Below are 20,635 nucleotides of genomic sequence, written 5' to 3'. Positions count from 1 at the left end.
AATCGAGGTTTGATGCCTAGAAACCCTAGCCCAAGTACTCTGATATAAATAGATGTAAGTTTATTAAAGCCAAAACCTATGAAAAAAAAAATATTGACTTGACGAGTCAGGATATAAATAGATGTATAATTGGATGCAATTCTCTCATACGTACAGACGATTAAATTTAAGTGATTGTTATATATCGTAAAGCAATATGTGCACAATATATATAGATTGCAATGATGAATGAGACTTCTCGTTTTTGAACTTTTCACATGGAGCAAGATTTACTTAAAGATCTTGAAGTTGATTTAAGGTAACAAGAATAAGAATGGATTCAAACACTCAGGACTGCAACAGCTGCTCAAAGATGGGGGAAGATATTCCTCTCCAAAAGAAAGAAAGGCAGGATGTAAATAGCTAGGCACTTCGGAATAACCACAATTTGCAGGAAAGCTATAGTGGTTTATGGGCAGAAATGGCAGCTTAATGACTTATATACATATTATAAAAATTTCCATCTTTATAAAATTAAAGGCTATTCTCAAAACCCTTTTGACTTAGCTGAAAAATATACGAAGTTCCTAGTACAAAACAATGGAATATTCAAAAATTGAAAAGCAACCCCAAATTTTCCTATACAGTGACCGTTAGGGATGGGTGCTTCAAAGTATATTATTGAAAGGAGACACGACCCCTCCTTAGTTCATTCTAAGATAAGAATAAGCATGCGTAGGGGCCTTTTCCTCTTAAGGTTTTTTAGAGATTTGTGGAATATTCATCTTGTCTGGTAAGAAATAGTGAGTTTTGTTCCTCCTTATCCAATCCTGACTCAACGGGAAGAAAACACTTAGGCCTCATCTCCCTGCCTAAACAGACCTTAATTCTGTCAGCTAACACAGCACATAAGGGCCCTCATGTCACAGTCAAAAGTTTTCTCTTTGGTTCATCAAGCGCAAGATTAAAAAGATTGGATGTGCTTGCTGTGCTTGGAGGTTACAATGCATGCAAAATTTGCTTTATGTAGGGACATTGCCGGGTGGGGGTTTGACTCTGCCTATAAAGTACTCTGTATCAGCTCAAATTCAAGTTTAGAGCTCCAGATTGCTTATAAAATTGATGCTTTGCTTGCAAATTAGTGTATAATATAGACTTGTTGCCGTCTTTCTAGACGCTTCTAAAACTTGTAAATGAATTACATACAACAATATTAACGCAAAAGTGTCCAATCTGAATGGCTTGTGATGGTGGAATGGAACAAAGGCACGAGGCCAAATTCGCATACAATAGATACTAGCCAGACTCCAGTGCAGGCTCACACGTTTTGACCATTTCTGGATATAAGCTAGACTGGGACAGCAAGATACAACAGGGCTGAAATGCTAGCTACATCCAGAGAAAGAGAGGTCTACGTACCCTTCCTCCCTCGCCTTTCAGGGAAACAACTTATGTTCACAGAACTAAACTTTGATATGCTCAAGGCTGAATGAATTATATATATGCATTCGATATGTTTTTCTTGTTGATAAACAATAAACACCGATGAACTGGATCCTCATTAGCAACTGAGCTGGGGTTTTTTCCTCTCCGAGAAGACAATTTCAATTCAATCAAGCTACTTATAAAGTTGAAGCAATAGAAACATTAGGATACAATTGTCAAACAAAGTTATATAATGCTTAGAATCTTTATTGGAAACAATTAGAATTTGAAATTCAATTAACTTTAATAAAATTTTAGATTCAAACTTAAACTAGAAAAATGAAAAAGAAAGGAGTAACAAGATATAAGATAGAAGGAGTTTTTATAAATAACTTGCAATTCAATGAGCCTTCATATATTTCATAAAGGAAAGATTGACAGGTTGGGAGTATAAAGGAAAAACAAGCACAAAGAAGGGCATATGTGGAAGTTACTAATATGAAATTGTTTGCATGTGCTCATGCACTTGCCACCTCTACATGCAACTAGAACCCCTAAAAAGGAGCTGTAGTTGGAGCTTTTTAAATCTTTTTTTCCCCTTTGAAATCAAATTTCAAATTTCCTTTATCTCTTTTTCCAATTTTAGTTTCTTGTGATTCCATTGTTCAAGGAGTTAAAGTGAAGAATATGAAAAAGAAAACCTAAGCCCTCCACTGGCTAGCTACTACTTCAATCAGCCCGATTCTCAAGGTCTAGTCAGGTTATATAAATAGCCAAACCCCATACTGAAAAACCACAAGTTCCTTCCAGGATATCTTTGTATCTTCAGTGCAACTGACTCTTCTATCTTCCAATCTGTATAGCTGCTTTCTCAAGGTGAGCTAGACGCTACGGATGTTCAACTCCATTCCCTGGCCTCATGTTTACTTTCTAGACCTGCCACTCTCAGCGCTTTTTGGTTTTGATGTTACTACCATATATTCCAAGCTTCATTATGAAACTGATGCATCTCAAATTAGTGTTTTATAGCTTAGTGCCTTCCATTCTTTGAAGGAAGATAATTTCATACTTACTTATCTGTGTGCTTCCCTTGTTTAGTTAACGTACTACGAAAACCAGACAAAAAATGTTCTCCTTCCCAGCTCAGTCTTTGTTGCTATTATGATGTAGCTTTTTCTTTCTTACTATAAGATGGAGTGATTGTACATCTGCCTCTTTTTTGTGCAACTCTAGAGGAGAGAAAATGAGCAGGCCAGGAGACTGGAATTGCAGGTCATGCCAATACCTGAACTTCCAAAGAAGGGACTCATGCCAGCGCTGTGGAGAACCAAGACCCGGTGAGAGAGGTGACTATGGAAGCTTGGGTAGCAGGGGTGGCTCGTCATTCGGGTTCACTGGCCCTGATGTTAGGCCTGGTGACTGGTACTGCACAGTGGGGAACTGCGGAGCTCACAACTTTGCTAGCCGATCAAGCTGTTTCAAGTGTGGTGCAGCCAAAGATGAATCGTCGGGAGGATTTGAAGGTGACATGCCAAGAATGAGGGGTTATGGCTTTGGCAGTGGCAGCTCTAGTCGCTCTAGCTGGAAATCTGGGGACTGGATTTGCACCAGGTTGATTTCATTGAGTGAACACAATTTTTTTTTTTTTTGCCTCCTTAGAGGAAAACTTAAAATATGTTCATAATATTATAAAATACTTGATTATAAGGTGACCTATTGATAGACATGACCTGTTGGTAGGCAAATGTATTAATTTTTCATTAAAAAGGAGAGATTTCAAAGTCGAGACCTATTTTTTTTAAAAAAAGAAAAGAGTATGTTCGTTTGTACCCTACATGCTTAACCATAACAAAACTTGGACGTGGAAACTGATGAACAGTTCCTGGTATGCCCAAATATGTCAGTTGACTAATTTCTCATTCATTCTGGGTGGAATTGGACAGGTCGGGATGCAATGAGCACAACTTTGCCAGCAGGATGGAATGTTTCAGATGCAATGCACCAAGAGACTCCGGCAACAAATCTTCATACTAATAGATTTTTCATTTTTGGGTATGGGACTCAATCTTTTTGTGACAACTTGGTCTCTCCTCACAAATCACAACTTTATCTTCTCAATATTAACTACTTTTCCATGACTCTCATTTCAGGTACTGCAGTTTCAGGAGCGAGTGAGACAAGACAATCTCAGTTGTTCACTCTTTTGGCTCCTATCTATCTCTCTCTCTCTTTTTCTTTTGTTTTTTTTTTCTTCCTCCTTTAGATATTACTTATCTCTTTTCCTCTGCCAGGATCTTTAGATGAATCGTGTTTGAAGACTTCGGTTGAAATTGAGCTAAATTATCTAGCATTTTGTCAGCTTTCTTATATCAAAGTATAGGCATGTACTTGTATGGTATCAATCTTATATCAGTGTCTTTGTGCCCCTCTCTCTTTCTTTCTCTTTCTCTCTGTTATATCTATTGCTGAAGACTGCTTTTTTTGTTTGAAAATGGTCCAAGGAATATTTGAGTTGTAACTTAAAATCAGCAATTTCTCATTTCTGCAAAGCAAAGTAAAAGGGTTATATTCTTGGACCACAATAAGATCTTTTGTTTAAACCAATGCAGGAGAAGTAATGCAGTACTAGTAGCATAACTGATTCAAATAATTAGGCCTTTTGAATATTTAACCTTTTAATTAGCAAGAGATCATGTCCAAATCATGAGCATCATATCTTTGAAAGATGAGACATTATTCTAATAAGATTGAGAGTCAGATGCATGTACAGCTTCAAAACATATGAAATGCAACATCTATATTACGTGTATGCTATATATTGTGCTTCTCGAATCCTCAATATTGCATCAAGCTTAACACAGTAAGAGCACCCTGAAATTTATTTAAACAAGTGGGAAATTGTTTCTTGTTTAAAAAGTTATATCAAGCGTAGGTACATTCTAATTAATTTGCTTAATTAATTCTAGTTAATCTTTGTTCTTTATGGTTTCCCAGTGGAATACTATACCTTATGAGTTATGATCGATTGGATGGGAATCTCAAGTTGAGACAAGTCACTTTATAATAATAATAATAAGACATTCATGCAATGCAAGTCAGTGTAACTTGGGCCATACACATAAAGTGTACAAGCTAATTAATTAATAGCTACATCTATATTTTCCTTCTGCCATCCATGGTTTTGCAATTCCATATAAATAAGAGAATGTAGATTCAGGTTAATGTCCATTACACAGAAAGAAGATTTCCTTTTCTACAATCTTGTTAGAGATGGAATTGTTTCAAATGGAAGAATTTTTAGGTTCCCCTATTTGTTTATTTTCTCATATTTATGCAAGAGAGAGGACGGGAACCCAAATATTTAACCTCACATTGTTTTGCACTTGCATTTAACAGACAGTAATTTGGTTTCATGGAGCTGTAAAATGCCCTACTAATCAGTTTAAATATTAATTCAGAACTAAGCATTAATATTATCTTAATTAGAAAAGGAAGAGATAACTCTTGGATATTGTACTTTGCAACATCCAACGTACTCATTACAAGGAACAATGGAAAAAGTTGTAATCAAAGTAGTGTAATTTTTCCATCAAATTAATTATCATATAATTATATATATATGTCTTGTTTCTTTGATTAACGGATGGGGTTAACTTTGACTAATCCAACTTAAATGTAAGAAGATTTTTGTTGATGAATAATTCGCATAGGATTCCAAAGCTTTTAAAGGGAACCTTTCATGGGTTCCCTCATTGACCTCTTGGGGTTGGGGTATAAAATTATAGAGGGAAATGTTAATTTAACAGCAAAAATGTATATATTGGTCAAAAAGTAACCACACATTCATTAGTTTCTGCTACTACAATCCATTACTTAGCTTTTAGCAAGATATTCTTTGTTTCACTTTAAGCTTAGCTTTATGTTACTTCACTTCATTTTGCTTTTGATGGTGTTAGTAAAGTGAGGTACTTCGTTCATTGCATACAGTCATGTCACATTTTTGGCTCTTTCAATTCCTGCTTATCCATGTTTTTGTCCCATTTTCAGTGCATTTTCCATCATTGTTTATTCAACTACATTCTTTCTGATCTGTCTCTTAACTGGATCATGTGAGAAGCTTTTGCCTCCATTTAGGATCCATGACTGGTCTACTAAAACGCCCAAATGGGACCATAAATAAATGAAAACTAAGTATAGTATCAACTAACATGGCTACTTATGAATCTCTTAACTCTATTTGAATATGAGTAGTTGATTTTTGCTTTTCTAGATGACTTAAATTTTGAATTTTTTTTCTTTTTTCTTTTTTACATGAAACCCTTGATTTTAACTCAAAACATCGAAAGTTTTTATAGGTTAAATTCGTAGAATTAAATTAATCTTCCTTTGAAATCAAAACTTTTTCTTTAACACTTCACCAATGTCTTGTCATTCTTTGATTTTAGCAATTAATTCTCCCATGCATCACTTAAGAACTCTTACTTTAATCTCATTGTTAAAGTTAATATAAAGGGATATCTTTTTATACTATATGAGTTATAATACATCTCTTCATGTATACATCAAAAAACTTTAAATGATTAAAGGAATTTATATATGGTAATAACTGAAAAGTACATAGAAAATAGATTAATATTTAAAGTGTAAATTTTACAACTCCACATGGGTTTTCAATTTTCAAGCAAGCATGCAAAAGGGGTGTTGAATAGGCAGGGGGGAAAATTAATGCAACAAAGAAAAGACAATTGATGGACATTTGGTAGATGAAAGAAGAGCATGAACATCTTTAATCATGATTTTAAGATATACCCAAGGGCCCCAAGGGCCTTGAAATCTGTAGAATTCAATGGATTAAGTAGCTAGCTGATGAGTTGAGATCGACACTGTGATGGTCAATATTGAAAGCAAAGACAAAAGAAACTTTTTATCTAATTCAAGGCACGAAAAAATGACTTAAACTTTTTAAAGTTTTACCCTTTAAGTCTAACTTTATAAACCAAGCATGTTGAAACTTGTTAAAGCTTATGCCTTTTTAATCCTTTACAAACCATTAACAGTTGGCACCCCGCATAGTTTTGCAAAAGCTCTAGGGGCGTTTTTCTTATGCAAAGTCACAGTGGAATTGCTTTAGTTGGTGCCTCGGAATCAAGTGTCTTGTTTCTTCTTTTTTAAGTTTTTGGGACATTTTCTTTTTGGAAACATATCTGTTGAGCAATTGCAGCTCATTCATTTCACTTAAATTTCATAAATTATACAAGAAAAGAGAACATCAAGTGCAAGGTTTGGTACAATTTGATGGTTACAACTTGCAAGTACAAAAAGCTGATGAACCAAGCAAAGCTGGCATCCAGCTCAATACGCTTGAGTAGAAATGACAACTTCACATGGCTTATTGGCCTTTTCTTGTAAGCTCCTGTTCTACGTCTCTCATTATAATCCAGTTGATTGACATGTAGGCAAAACTCACAGATGAAAGTTTTTTAAAGGCAGCTAAAGAGGCATTATTATTTATTAACATTTGTCATTTCATTAATATGGAGAGAAATAACAAGAAGACACCTGTTATAGAAGCCAAGGGAGGAATTCAAATCAAAGCCCGAAACAAGATGAACAGAACAAAGCGAAAGAGGCTTAAAACAATAAGGCTAAGCACCAAAATAGAACGAGCTCTTGTAGACTATCCAAGTTGACACCACGGCTTCTTTAAAGGATCCTGCTAGCGGACTAATATTTCACTGTCTTCAAACTACAGATTTTAGACCTTATCATAGCCAGCCCGCCTCAAATATACAATTACGCTCAACATCCTTAAACCTTGACTAGTGTCAATGCATACATAAGATTCCATTCCTATCCATCAAAGTTCCAATGGCGGCATGCAGCTCCAGAAGGCATTGGAAGATACACAATAAATTTGAAGCAGCAAAAAAGGTTCACATTGTCAGCTCATTTGTTACAAGAGTTTAGTATTAAAAATTTTGAGAAATTGGTTTTCACACAAGAAAACAAAGTTTCAAATTATTTCAGCTTAGATTTGGAAGAGCTCTTAAGAGGCTTTGCAATGGGTCGTGCAGGGGCAGTTCTCATAACTTTCTTCACGTCATACTTGATAGATGTCAAGGCACAAATCAGTGCAATCAACATCGTGGGATATACATACACAGCTTTTGTAGGATCGGAATTTGCTGGTTTTCCCAAGATCCCTTCCTTGACAAGACCCCAGATTACCAGTAGTGTCCCAAACATGCTCATCCTTCCAGGCTTTAGAAGACCCACAAGTGCTCCTGCCACACAGAAGTAGCTTCCTGCAAGAACCTATGCGAGAACCAGATAAAAGAGATGAGATTACAAGACAATATCATTTTTGACAAGATTGGGCTTATGGAAGGACACAAATTTGGATGACTATATGAAGCTAAGCTTGTGCAGAAGTTGCAAGGTACCGAAGAGTATACTGGAACCATCCTGCAGCCTATTATTGGATGTCCATTTTGTTTTCCCTTTTGCTAACAAATTTGATTGCATATATATTAGTGAAGATAAGAAAACAGTCAGAATGACTGACTAAGATGGGTTCAAGGAACAATTCAACATATATGAATTTGCACACTGTCACATACGCAGAGTCAGTGCTAGGATGGAGATAGTAGAAGAGTTACATACTTGCTGAACATGATAGTTTTTCATTAACCCACCCAGTAACAATGACATGGAATTGCATTCCGATGACTGGTGGTGTGTGTGAGTGTTCATTTTTTGCCTCTGAAAAGGGATGGACTGGGGTGTTGCTTTTGCAAATAATTTATGAAGGGACCAGTGAGACTAGGTATATGCTTCTCTACAGATCCTACCAATAATAGAACAGTAGATTTCTTCACACTAGTACCGAAAATGCATTAAAAACTAAAAAATTAGAAAGATATAAAGCCAAAGATAAGGACCTCTAAGCGCTGGAGGTCAGGTACAGCGGAGGCTTCTTTTATACTAGTTAAGTTATAGATGTTTAACAGGTTATCCCAGCTTGGAACAGTCATGTTCTTGACAAGGCCATTCGCTATGGCTCCTGGAAAGAGGAGTGCCTTCACCACAGCTACAGGAAAGATGTCACTTGCAATCAACTGGGAAGAGGTGACATGAATTGGTGTTGAACAAATTCCAGATCTGCATGGAATCCTGCCAAAAGAGAAAAGCTGATAAAGAGAAGCCCCATTCTGGAATCAAATCCAGTATATTTTACTCATCTATATATTTCTCAATCAACAAGACAGTGGATAAAGAAATAGGGATGTCTTCATTTATTACCATTACTATTTCCAACAATATGAATGAACAAAAGCCTATTGTCCAGCAAAGGCAACTGAACTAAAGCAAGCAACTTCCTCTAGTGATGCTAGTTACAAGGTATACTTCTGAGCGGAATCCATTGCCAGAGAAGTTGACAAAAATCATTCAGCATTGAGCTGTTCAAAACCAAATGATCTACTACTTTCTATTGCAAACATTTTCACTTTGGAGAATGACAACACAGGAACGTTTTCATGAACTGCAGCGTGTTTCTTTTCCCTTTAAAAACTGCAGGCTAATTTGACTCCCATTATGTTTAAAACTTCATTAGTTCAAAACACTAAAAGAAGCTCAAATTTAGTCATTTGTATAATTAAATTAGGTTTAGTTATATTTTGACATCAATCTCATATCTCCCAAACAGGAGTATTATGTTTCTCTATAAGAAAGTACAGTTCCAATACAAAGTTTGTTGCAGTTCTACTCATCTTAAAAGTCTGAAACATGTAAAATACTTGGAACAATCTAAGGATCAGCAGATTAGGTGTTATATAGATTTTGACACATTAACTTATATAGACAGTCTTTATGACTGACTCCGAAGCAATTCATTTTAAATCAAACAAACAATAGTCCGTTAAATTACTAGTCTGCATGGTTGTCCAAACCTAATGCTTAAACTTATATGTTCAATTCATATCAACATCACTACTAGAACTATCAATTATCCAAAAATAGGAAGACCAGCTTTTGCAAGAGTATAACAAACTTAGATGAAAATTTCATAGTTCAATCAAGAAAAAGAAAACCCTGATCCAATGATGCAATGCAAACAAATTGTATTGCATTGAACAATAGATCACATAGCAAACATGAAAAGAACTAGACAAGGATCCTAACATGCGGTAAGTTGCAACTTAGTGAGATTTCAAATCTTTTTAATTGCACATCAGCTTTTAAACGTCTCCTCATATTCCTTAATCACTATATACATGCAGCACCCTGCACTTCTGCCACCTACGTGGCCTGCTATAGTCCATCCATTTAAGCAAACTTAAAACAAGTCATTTCTTGCATATTGACAGTGTGGATGCTTGGTAGACTATTAGTTATAGTAGACAAACAGTCCAGGTTGCTTAGAGACAAGAGTGAGAAAGGAGTTCCGAAAGTTTTCAAATCGTTAGCTCAAGCATAAAATTTTTCTCTATATTTTACAATTAAACATCTAAAATAAACAATGATGGGCAATATGGCTTCACAGGCTTACCATATTTGAAATTAATAGTATATCAAATAAATCAATAACACGCACCAGGATTTGAATAATGTGAAGTAATTAGTATCCTACAATATAACCTTAAAATATCATAGAGTTTTTGATAAGATAATCTTTGGTCCAAGACTTATCCCATGTAGAAAGAAAGCATTTCCTCGATAGGTGACCGACCTCTCCTCAGACCCTACACACCATAAGTGGCCTTGCAACTCCAAAATCCCTTTCATACCTGCTGTTTCCCATACAAACTTGAATAACCCCAGAGCCCTGTCCAATTGCTTAACCCCACTCCAAAACATCTTCTCCTCATTTGAAGTCAGAATTCTTCCCATGCACAAGGTAAACCTATTCTCAGAACCATTCCCACAAATCGCTCCACTCAAATCCACTTCAATATCTCTAACCTGTCCATAAAGGTAATACAATAAAAGTGTAAACAAACACTGTGATGAGTGTCCCAATGTCTTAGAGAGCTTCTTTTGTACCAGGTTTTCTTGGTGCCTGGCATCCTTATACCCAATGCTATTATCAACTAACACATCTTTGATCTGAGACAGACCTTCTTTCATAATATCAATCTTTGTTGCATGATAAAGCCAACCCTCTTCACTCTTCACACAGTTAATGAGATCTGTAAACATCTCAAGAACATCGTCCCATTTGTGCAAAGGAGGGTCAACAACTTTTGCAGGTGAAAGCCGCATCCATGAAGCGGAATCAGGGTCATAAGAAACAGCTGATTCAGCCAAGAAATTAAGGCAGCTAGAAACTATCTGCCCACCCATCTTAGTTCCTTTACTTGGGATTTGGCAATTCAACAAATCTATCTCTGATTTCAATTCATTCAAAATTTTCTCAAGGGCACCTGTCCATATCCGGTGTTGTGTAATCTGTGGACATATTTTGAAACGCACCAACTTCCTCTGTTGAGCAGTAACATTCAAAATGTTGCTCACTTTGGTTAACGAATTCACAATCATGGGCTCTCTTTCACTAGGTTTACCAAATGTAGAAACATGTTTCTTTAGCACTAGCTGAACTGATGGAGACCCAATAAAGATCCTCGCAAGTGACTTGAAAGTATGCATTTTATGTTCAATGCGATCATCAATGATGATTGAATCATCCTTCACATTCACAAGCCGTCCATCAACTAAATCCACATCTTTTAAAAAGTGGGCCAATCTTGTTAATTTTGGAAATGACTTTTCATACCATTCATAAGGCAAGACCTCTTCGCGGGATTCACCTGCACAGTGATATAACACTGGATTCAAATATAGAGCACCATTGTGCTTTGTTCCACAATAGTTTGCACCTTGGAGAACCTTTTGAACAACCTTAAGAGTCCTCATCAGTCGGCCAAATTTTTAATATGCTAAAAATCCCTCGAGATGGTTGATTAGTTAGCTTTGGCTGACCACATGACTAAAATCTCCGAAAGTCAACTTCACAACTAGTAAACATAAAAACAACACTATTACATGATCCATTCGATAGCAGCTTTAGTTCTGACTTTCCATAGCTTCTCCTCAGTGCTTTCTTTCTCATTCACAGTTTCTTTTATCTAATCCAAATTGAAAAAACAGATCTCAACAAAGAACAACCAGATAGGCCAATCATCTATACGAAATAAATTCTATCAGCAGTTACTAAAAATGAAAACAAGCAACTTAAAAGCAAAAGAGGGCAACTAAAAACAGAAACCAATATAGCTAAAAGAGTATATCCAAATCAACCTAAACGTCAAAATAGTAGAAACCCAGATGCTAAAACATAGGAATAAGTAAAGCTAGAAATACCCAGATTGAGAAACAACTTAGGATATGAGCTTATGAATCTAGAGATCGTTGAAATTGAAAAGGATAAAAGAAATAAAAGGAGATTTACCTAAAAAGAGGGATCTGAAGAATGATAAGGAAGAAATAAATCCGAGATGACATTGACGAGAGGTTGCTCAGCCATCCCCTTGACGCCGTTGATGCTGCAGTAGTTGCCATTTCAACCGAGGGACTTTCCAAAGCACCAGGTAAAGAAACCAACGGAGGGGCAGTGATGATCTGGTCGGAGAGGTCTTATATACTGGAACAAGAACTGCGTTTCAAATTCTGAGAAATGACGCCGTATCGGAGTAGCGCAACTGCTGTGACTGACGACAAAACTGTATTTATTAGTAGGAACAGGTCAAAATACCCGATTAGCCCTGTTTCGATGCATTACATTAATTTAATTATATTCTCAAAATTTGATTAATTTAATTCTTTAATTTTAAAAATTTAAACAATTTAACCTACGTCTAATATGTTCAATTCTACAGTTATAAAATACTAAATGATGTCACGATGGTGCCCAATGACATTAACATGATAATGTAACAGTGATACGTGACAATACTAAAGTAACAAATCAAGAAAAAATAATTTTTTTAAAAAAATTTGTACTATATCATAAAAATTAAATTACATAAAAATATATAGTATAAAAATTAAACAAAATAAAATTATGGTGTTTAGAAACTAAATAGAAAAAGTGTTTAAAAAATATAAATTTTTGACTAGATGATACATATATTTATTAATAAATCAAAAATTTAAATGTAAAAAATGTATAATGTTAAGAGATAAATATAAATATTTCCTTACTTTGATTAATTTATATTTTTACAAAAATTAAGTTTAAATTCTCCTCTTATAAAAAAATTTTAATATTTTATGAAGTTATTTTTATATTATAAGAAATTGCATTACACTAAAATCATAAAATTTGAAATGTTAGAGTAATTGTTTTTTTGATAGAGGACCGAGAAAATACTAAAAGTAAACGTGTAAAGAACTATTCATATTTTCTCAATCTTTCATTAAAACACCAAAAAAGTTAAAAGTCAATATTAGGGAAACATTTTAATTAAAGGCTACATCCTTGCATGATAGTCACATATGCCGGTTGTTCACGACTATCACCGTCCATCATCAATCAACTATTATTAACAATTACATATTTTTAGTCAAAAAAATTATAAATTTAATGGTGGAGTTTGCTCATTGCAGATCACAAGGTTATTAGATTATTTTGAACCATTGCTATCTTTTGGAATGCAAACTATGTTTATCGTTATGACCTTGGATCAAAACATATATAAAAATGTTAGAATGATAATGTTAATTTAGAAAAAAATAATAAATATTTTTTTTTATTTTGTAGGGTTTGGTGATTGAAAAAAATATATTTATAAGGTTAATTTGTAAGTTTAATAAATTTTATGATCTCTTTTGCCTCCAATCTCAATAAAATTTTTGTTAAATTGTAAAAGTTTATATCATAGCTAGAACAAAGCTCAAATATCATGCATTCCAAGAGGCTACAAAGGAGAATCAAATTGATATTCAGTATTGTCTTATAGAAGAACAATTTGCTGATATTTTTACTAAAAATGTCAACAAAAAGAAGCTTGAGTATCTGAGAGTTTACCAATACGAAGGTCATGGGGGTATGCTTAAAAATAACCTTCATTTGGAAAAACGAGAGTAATAAAGAAAAGGCAGGAAGCAATTGATGTTTGAAGGTAGAAGGAAACTACCCGGAGATGCAAAACTATGTCGTTTCAACTTTACCAAAATTAACTTAGTAAAACGTAGCCTTCAAGTATCATTTATTTAGTGTGTTTATTTCAAAGTCTTCGCTATACGACAATATAGCATGTCATTTTATTTTTTAATATCATTTAAAACGTTTCTTTTGTCTGTCGTTTTACTCTTCTTTGTTAAGCTACATGCCACCAATTTGTTCCAATTATGTTAATTGTTACTTGGCGCTGTTTTTCATGTTTGTTATTAATGCCTCGCTAACGTTTCGCTTTGATTTACACTTCTTGAGGCTACATCTATGGTTCAAGTTTGTTTTAGTTTTTGAATTTGCTTAGTATATAAGGGAGCAATATGAATGAAAATGTGTGACTAATATGTTTTTCTTCCCATTTTTTTGCTTTATTGAAACTTCTTCTTTATTTTATTAATACTCTTCTAGAAAAACCTTTAGATTAAAGTATTTGCTCCAAATCCAACATAGTATCATAACTAATTTCTTAAAAGACTTATAAACTCATTGCTCAACTCTATACTGATAGGGTCTTAAAGGTGGTTAATCGCAATCTCATTGCTACAGTAATCTTGAAAATAATACCAAATGATGAGTATTTTCCTTAACAATATGATTCTTTTTTGTAATTTATATTTTTTATAAATTGAGTTTTAAATTTATTGAAAGAATTACTTGTTTTATCATCAACTAATTGTCAACTTTAACTTAACACCAAAATTAGAAAAAAACATTTTGTGTTTTAGTTTTTTTATATGCAAATTTTTTTTTTGCAATTTTAAGATTTTATAATTTTATAATTTTTTTATAAAAATAAAAGATGTTCTGAAATATAAAAAAAAAGGGTGACATTAGTGTTAAAATGAAAAACTAAAATAAAGAAATTGGATGTTCATAGAAGAATATTTTTAATTTATTTTTAAACGATTAAACATTTTACAGTGATTCGGTTGAGGTAATTTTACCATTGAATTATAAAAAATTTATTACCTAAGTTAAACGGTTCAAGTTTTATTTTCTATTACTGATAAACCGAACCAAATTCGAGTCTTCTTCACCGCCCCAACCAACGGATAAAACCTTAAACCCTTCTTTTCTACTCTATTCTGATAATAGAGTTTTCATTTTTGCGTCCATGGCTTCTGCTTTATCAGTGAAATCGTCAATGGCTCTACGGCTTTTCCCATTTTTTTTTGGCAGCGGACGCGTTTTCATAACTCAACCGAGACCGTTCGATGTTCTGCTGCCACGTCAGTCTCCTCGCCCTTCTATCCTGGCTTTCTCTCGCCGCCGGAGCAACACTCCTTCAACCACTTCTTCTGTGAAGAAAAAGAAAGTAAAGAAAGAGAAGAAAGAATTAGTGGACGAGGATGATTTTGATGGAGACCCTTTCGAAGCATTGTTCAGTCAGCTGGAAGAAGACCTTAAAAATGATAATTCAGACATGGAAGATGATGATGATTATGATGAGATAAAGGAAGAAGACGTTGATAGGCTTGCAAGTGAGTTGGCGGAAGCACTTGGGGATTTTGATTTGGAAGCATTTACTTCAACTCCAGATGATGCTGAAGAAGAAGAAGAAGAAGAAAGGCCTGTGAAGCTTAAGAATTGGCAGCTTCGAAGATTGGCTGCTGCTGTCAAAGTTGGTCGCCGAAAAACTAGTGTGAGTTGTTGATATACTTCATTTTTCATTGCAAAGGAATAGATTGAAATTGGATAACCAAGCTTAAATTTTGAATTGTGTGAATGTTACTTTTATCTGAAATTTGATTGGGTTTAGAAAGAATTGTTTTATTTTTTTTTCTTGAATAGTAGCCTCATGAATTTGCTGATACTTAAAGAGCTATGGAGGCCTTATGAATATTGGCATTAAAAAGAATTGTCTCCTTTCATAGAATTTGGTCACCAGCATTGATTTTTTTTTTTTTCTTTTGTAGATTAAGAGTCTTGCTACAGAGCTTTGTCTTGATAGGCATGTGGTTCTCGAATTGCTCCGTGAACCTCCTCCGGAGCTTCTTATGTTGAGTGCTACTTTACCTGATGAACCTGTCAAGAGGGAACCGGTGCTTGAAACCAAACCTGTAGAAACTGTTGCTCTAGAGACCACAGTGGGTAGCGTGAAACATGAGCCCAAGGAGCCTAAGGTGAAAGAGCCAGTCCATGTGATGCAACACAGATGGTCTGCCCAAAAGAGACTTAAGAAAGTGCAAGTTGAAACCCTTGAAAAAGTTTATAGAAGATCAAAGCGGCCAACTGTAAGTAAAGTTTATGCACTTTAAGATTAATTGTATCTGTAACTTACCACTTCTTTATGTTATTTTATACCTAAGCAATTTTTGGTATTTGCTGTAACTATCTATTGTACAAGTCTTTGGTAGTGAGAATCTGGACAATTTATCATAAACCCTGTATATTGGTGGTGAAAATTGGATGATTTCATGCAAATATTATTCAAGGATTAGAGTTGATTTTGGAAGTCATATTGTTGAAAAGTATTCTTTCTATATAAGTATCCTTTATGACCATCTTTGGTAGTTCTACTATCAAGTTATTTATAAAAGACTCAAAGTGGTACTTTTTAACTGGGGGAATTAAATTTGTTGCTTTTGGAAGTTTAAAACATTATTGTGTTTGAGCAATTTCCACTTTCTCTTTCTACTAATAAGATCGAATTCAATATATGAGTACGATGTCTCTTTAGAAGCCATCCATGTTAAGTATGATGATGCTTATTTCTATCTACATTTAGCTGCCTGATTGCTGGATTCATGTTTGATTTTGACATGGTTAAATTACAGAGATGGTGCTGTATTTTTCATGCCTGTTTGTCATTAAAAAATTGCACGCTGGCACGTCATCTTACATGTGCATGTTTTTTATGAACAATGCAGAATGCAATGATTAGCAGCATCGTGCAAGTAACAAATTTGCCCCGAAAAAAAGTTGTAAAATGGTTTGAGGATAAGCGCAATGAGGATGGAATTCCAGAGCATCACCAGCCATACCAGAGGTCTGTTTCGGAAACAGTCTTCTCCAATTGAAACACTCGGTATATTTCGTGCCTTTTTGTGTGCTTCTTAGACTCATCAAAAGTGACTGGATGTAACAGTATAGTAGTCAAAGCTCCCATAATGTGTTTGTTTCTTGTGCAACTTTATGTTTATACTCCATAAAATGTAAATAATCTTTGTGTCATTCAAGAGCCCCACACTGGCCATTTCAAGCAAGGTGGATTTGGTTAGTGAAGACTTACTATGATCTAGTACCAGGTTGTCTGATATTTGAATGAGTTTTTATATTGGAACTTTAACTATTTTAATAAATAAGCATTTGGATATCCATTGCTTAAAAATGAATAGTATAGAACTGACTTATCAGGAGAATGGAGGTTTCATGAAATTCATTGACATCTAATGGATAGGTTCATCCCAGTACTAGTTGCAAAATATAGGGGTTAACATAAAGTGGTGTTCTTTAGGGATTTATTTAAACTGTGAAGGGATTGGAATCAGATCATAAAATTATTTAATTGATTTTTACTTTCTAATGTGTTACTTTATGAAAGTTCTTTATCCTTTTTAATCTTACAATTTTCTCATATTTTGACATATCTTCTTCTGTTGTCTTTGCACCAGTTGAGTTGATCTTTAATTCATTTTTTCTTCCACGCAAATGTTTCAATCTATTTTATCTAATGTAGGTAAGCAAAACTACCATGACTCGCATTTAACCATATCTTTTAGTCCCAATCCTACTTTACCACTTGAGCTGTGTCCGAGTGGCATACCTTGAGCAATGAAGTTGATTCGATGCTCCACCTTCAGTTCTCAGGGAAAGTTTTTTTTTTTTTTTTGTTCTGCCAGAGTTGAGTAGGGGATATTGATGACAGTTTAGGGCCTTGTACAGTTTATAAGTAATTTTAAGACAAGGATAAGGTAGCAGTTGAAAATCTATGCATCTTACATTCAAGTTCCTGTGGTGGCATTCTGATGTGACCACACTCCATACAAGAATTACATAGAAGTTTTTGGAAAGGGAAGAGAAACAGGAATTTCTAAGCTCAGCTGGTATGCGAAAGAAAGAGAAAATAATAATAATAATAAACACTAGTACCCTACTCCTACTGCATAAGTGAAGTGAGACAGCGAAAGAGCAAACTCATTGCCGAAACATTTCAAATCCAGGAGGCTCTAATCTCTATGCATCTCTTCTTTCAATTTTTACGCAATATGTTCATCTGAACAGGCTTATATCACTTTCAAGACTCAGTTCGCATAGCCTAGGATGTCAATGCGCTCCTTGGCGCTGCAAGAATTTTACCATAAGCGCTCTGCTATGATTAACAACCCAGTTTCGGCCAAATGCCGACGTTTCCAAGTCGTGCACTCTGGGGAGTTTTGGTCCCATAGGACGCAAGATGCAGTCACTTTTGAGACCTCGTGAATTTCCATTTGACCAATTGTTTGTTCACTAGGATTGAACCAAAATCTCACCTTCCACTAGGCGAGATGTGACATAACGTTTTACATACATATATATATATATATTTATATTCACATACTTACGAAAAGAGAAGACAACAATAACACCATCATAAAAGATACTGATAGCGGTCCAAGTTAGTATCAGAACGACCTCAATTAACAAAATTCCATACCCAAAACTACATTAGTATGTCACAAAATTCCTTATATTTTACCACAAGTTTAACAGAACAACCTTCAGCAGAACCAACATGGTCAAATCAAATAAAAGATAAAAACAGAAGTATGTTATGCATGGTTAAAATATACTATCCATCTTCTCAGATTCCATCCATTAACCCGTTTCCTTCATTCTCCCCTTCAAATTCTTCTGTCTTCCCCCTCCCTATATACAAGCCTGAAGCAGCAGAGATTCTGTCTCTTATTGCACAACCTCCAATAGAGTTGAGAAAAACATGGCAACTTTGCAAAGGTCTGCAGTTTCGTTCAGGAGGGAAGGGTCATCAGGTTTGGTCTGGGATGACTTGTACGTGCTGGGGGAAGACGGCACGGTGCATTACAGGGATCAGCTAAGGCCATGCCAGAGCACCAGAGCGCGCAGCAGCTCAACCACAGTGCCCAACGCTTGCCCTCGTAGCATGTCAACCCCAGCCATGGATCCATCTTCTCTCGTTAAAGTATTTGGCAAATTGTCTCGTGAAGATAAACCTTTTCCTGAAGTCCCAAAGTTACCAAAATCCAAGTCAAAAAAGCACAAAGCTTAGTCTCAGGTTAACAGATATTCGGCATTTGTCGTCATTGGGTTCTCTGCTTCCCCCTACGCATTTTCCTTAATTCCCCATTTAATTTTCTTGACAAACCATATTTTATGTATTCATTTAGTTGAAAAATTCTTTAACATACCTCAATGGTATGACAGTAACTTCTAAGTTACCTCAAATATTATATCATTCTTGTAAGTTCCTAGTATCTTTGGATGAATAACTGACAATACAAATGTGGTCAGCATTATATAGTTAGTATTGGAGCTTACATCTCTATCATAACTATCTGAATTATGCTATACTAATTTCATCCCTTAACTTTCTTGTTTATAAGTTTTAACCGTGTAAATTCATCTGGAAAAAATCCTCTTGCCAAATGTTAGCCAAAGACCAAATCTTTTTATATGAAGGCATAGATTTCAAGGACATTTTCCTTTTCTTTTCAAATCAGACAAAGTTCGAGCAAACCAAGTCCTTGTATTAGCATTGTTAATGCAACTATTACGTATACTAGTAAAATAAAAATAAAAAGATATCTTAAATATATGCTAAGACGAAACTCAAAGGATCAAACTTCTAGGAGGGCTTGAATCAAGAGCTACCAAGTAGCACCATCAAAGTTTCCAATTAATCTAAAATAAAACCAAGGATTCGGAGAAAAAGAAAACAAGTAATTAGTTATGTTTGGCTTTGAATCTCAATGTTCCAATTTGACAAGGATACGTAACTCTGTTTCTTCAGAAATTTAAGCCACACTTTTGTCTTAATCCACTAGTATTGCTAACCACACATAAGGGTCCTTGTTTTCAACTCACTGCCGCAAATAGGTTTGCGTGGAGCTTATAAAAGAAAATTTTCCCCCGCAAGTCTTAGGCATTAATGGCATTAGCCAGAATCGCATACAAATTTCTACCCAATATATATATATATATATATATATATATATATTCAGGCCTGAAATTGTAGAAAATGGAACAATGGCGTTAAACCCTTCTGTCAGATTTTTCTTGTGGAATTTTCCAAGGGTACTTTGAAATTAAGGAAAATCCAAGTGAAAGGTAGGAAAAAATCCAATTTCCACCACGTTGGCTGTGAAAGATGACTTTCCTTCCTGCGAAGATAAGAAAAAGATAAGAGGTGTGGTAGGAAAGCAAGCGGTTCGACGTCCAATACTTGATGAGGAAAAAGTAGGAATGAAGTAGGGGTTGAAGTTCCCAGTTTAGAAGAAAGGGACCATTCAATTCTCAAGGGTTTTAAAGGATTGTTTGTTCAAAGTTGAAAGCTTGCCATTCGCTTTCGGGACCACTTTCTGTACTAAAGAAAAACAGCTCCATCTTGCAGCAAGTAAGGCTTACATTAGCAAATTTCTAACCTACCTGAGCATGTCACTCTTTTTCGTTTTGAGTCCCCTTTTTCTCAATTTTCACTGAGGGTAACTTCATTGCCTGGATGTTTATACTTGTTGACATGAACCAAAACATTAAAATTGTGTCTAATTAGTAAGAATGATGAGAACTTGTTTTACACAATAGTTAGTTATCTAAAATGAAAGAGCTTAGATGATTAACTTAGTCTTTTTGTCGACAAGTTTTTCATCTTTTCGACTGCTAAATATTTCCTACCAAACATGGAGTTATGACCCAAGAACAAGTTTAACTAGCTACTGTACTTTCCTACTTTGTACAATCTGTTCAATTAGCCATCAAGTTAGAAAAGTTTGAGCCTACCTAAACCAATTTGTGATCCATTAATTACTCCCATGGTTCCATCCCTGTCGAACTCACTTCCCTCAAAAGGCTAACACCATTCTCACCCCAAGAAACACTTAT

General features: G+C 34.9%; 4 protein-coding genes across 5 annotated transcripts; 2 read left to right on the top strand and 2 right to left on the bottom strand.

The window, feature by feature from the left end:
- Positions 1 to 2,182: 2,182 nt before the first annotated feature.
- LOC110411281 (Ran BP2/NZF zinc finger-like superfamily protein) lies at positions 2,183 to 3,829 on the top strand. 2 transcript variants are annotated; one of them, XM_021421361.2, is made up of 4 exons: positions 2,183 to 2,280; positions 2,638 to 3,015; positions 3,348 to 3,456; positions 3,555 to 3,829. In XM_021421361.2, the coding sequence occupies exons 2-3, from the start codon at positions 2,648 to 2,650 to the stop codon at positions 3,436 to 3,438; spliced, it is 459 nt and encodes a 152-aa protein (XP_021277036.1). In that variant the 5' UTR covers positions 2,183 to 2,280; positions 2,638 to 2,647; the 3' UTR covers positions 3,439 to 3,456; positions 3,555 to 3,829. The 2 variants fall into 2 exon arrangements, with proteins under 2 accessions (XP_021277036.1, XP_021277037.1); XM_021421362.2 differs by lacking the exon at positions 2,183 to 2,280 and having other exon boundaries at positions 2,290 to 3,015.
- A 3,206-nt stretch (positions 3,830 to 7,035) lies between these two features.
- On the bottom strand, positions 7,036 to 11,988 carry LOC110411367 (tail fiber). The gene is made up of 3 exons (XM_021421498.2): positions 11,855 to 11,988; positions 8,346 to 8,577; positions 7,036 to 7,719 (listed from the first exon to the last, which is right to left on the bottom strand). The coding sequence occupies exons 1-3, from the start codon at positions 11,962 to 11,964 to the stop codon at positions 7,423 to 7,425; spliced, it is 639 nt and encodes a 212-aa protein (XP_021277173.1). The 5' UTR covers positions 11,965 to 11,988; the 3' UTR covers positions 7,036 to 7,422.
- Positions 8,451 to 11,993, bottom strand: LOC110411366 (exosome complex exonuclease). The gene is made up of 3 exons (XM_021421496.1): positions 11,855 to 11,993; positions 10,045 to 11,531; positions 8,451 to 8,577 (listed from the first exon to the last, which is right to left on the bottom strand). The coding sequence occupies exon 2, from the start codon at positions 11,317 to 11,319 to the stop codon at positions 10,054 to 10,056; it is 1,266 nt and encodes a 421-aa protein (XP_021277171.1). The 5' UTR covers positions 11,320 to 11,531; positions 11,855 to 11,993; the 3' UTR covers positions 8,451 to 8,577; positions 10,045 to 10,053.
- Positions 11,994 to 14,602: 2,609 nt separating this feature from the next.
- OCP3 (overexpressor of cationic peroxidase 3) lies at positions 14,603 to 16,889 on the top strand. Its single transcript, XM_021420941.2, has 3 exons — positions 14,603 to 15,221; positions 15,496 to 15,813; positions 16,450 to 16,889. Exons 1-3 carry the CDS (start codon positions 14,694 to 14,696, stop codon positions 16,597 to 16,599), a joined length of 996 nt encoding a protein of 331 aa, XP_021276616.2. The 5' UTR covers positions 14,603 to 14,693; the 3' UTR covers positions 16,600 to 16,889.
- The last annotated feature ends 3,746 nt before the right edge of the window (positions 16,890 to 20,635 follow it).

This window comes from Theobroma umbraticum, unplaced genomic scaffold (assembly GCF_002168275.2).
Source record: "Theobroma umbraticum cultivar Fairchild unplaced genomic scaffold, ASM216827v3 scaffold_56.0, whole genome shotgun sequence".
Classification (NCBI taxonomy): domain Eukaryota; kingdom Viridiplantae; phylum Streptophyta; class Magnoliopsida; order Malvales; family Malvaceae; genus Theobroma; species Theobroma umbraticum.
Note: the sequence above shows the minus strand (reverse complement) of the source record. Positions and strands in the feature narration are given on the sequence as shown.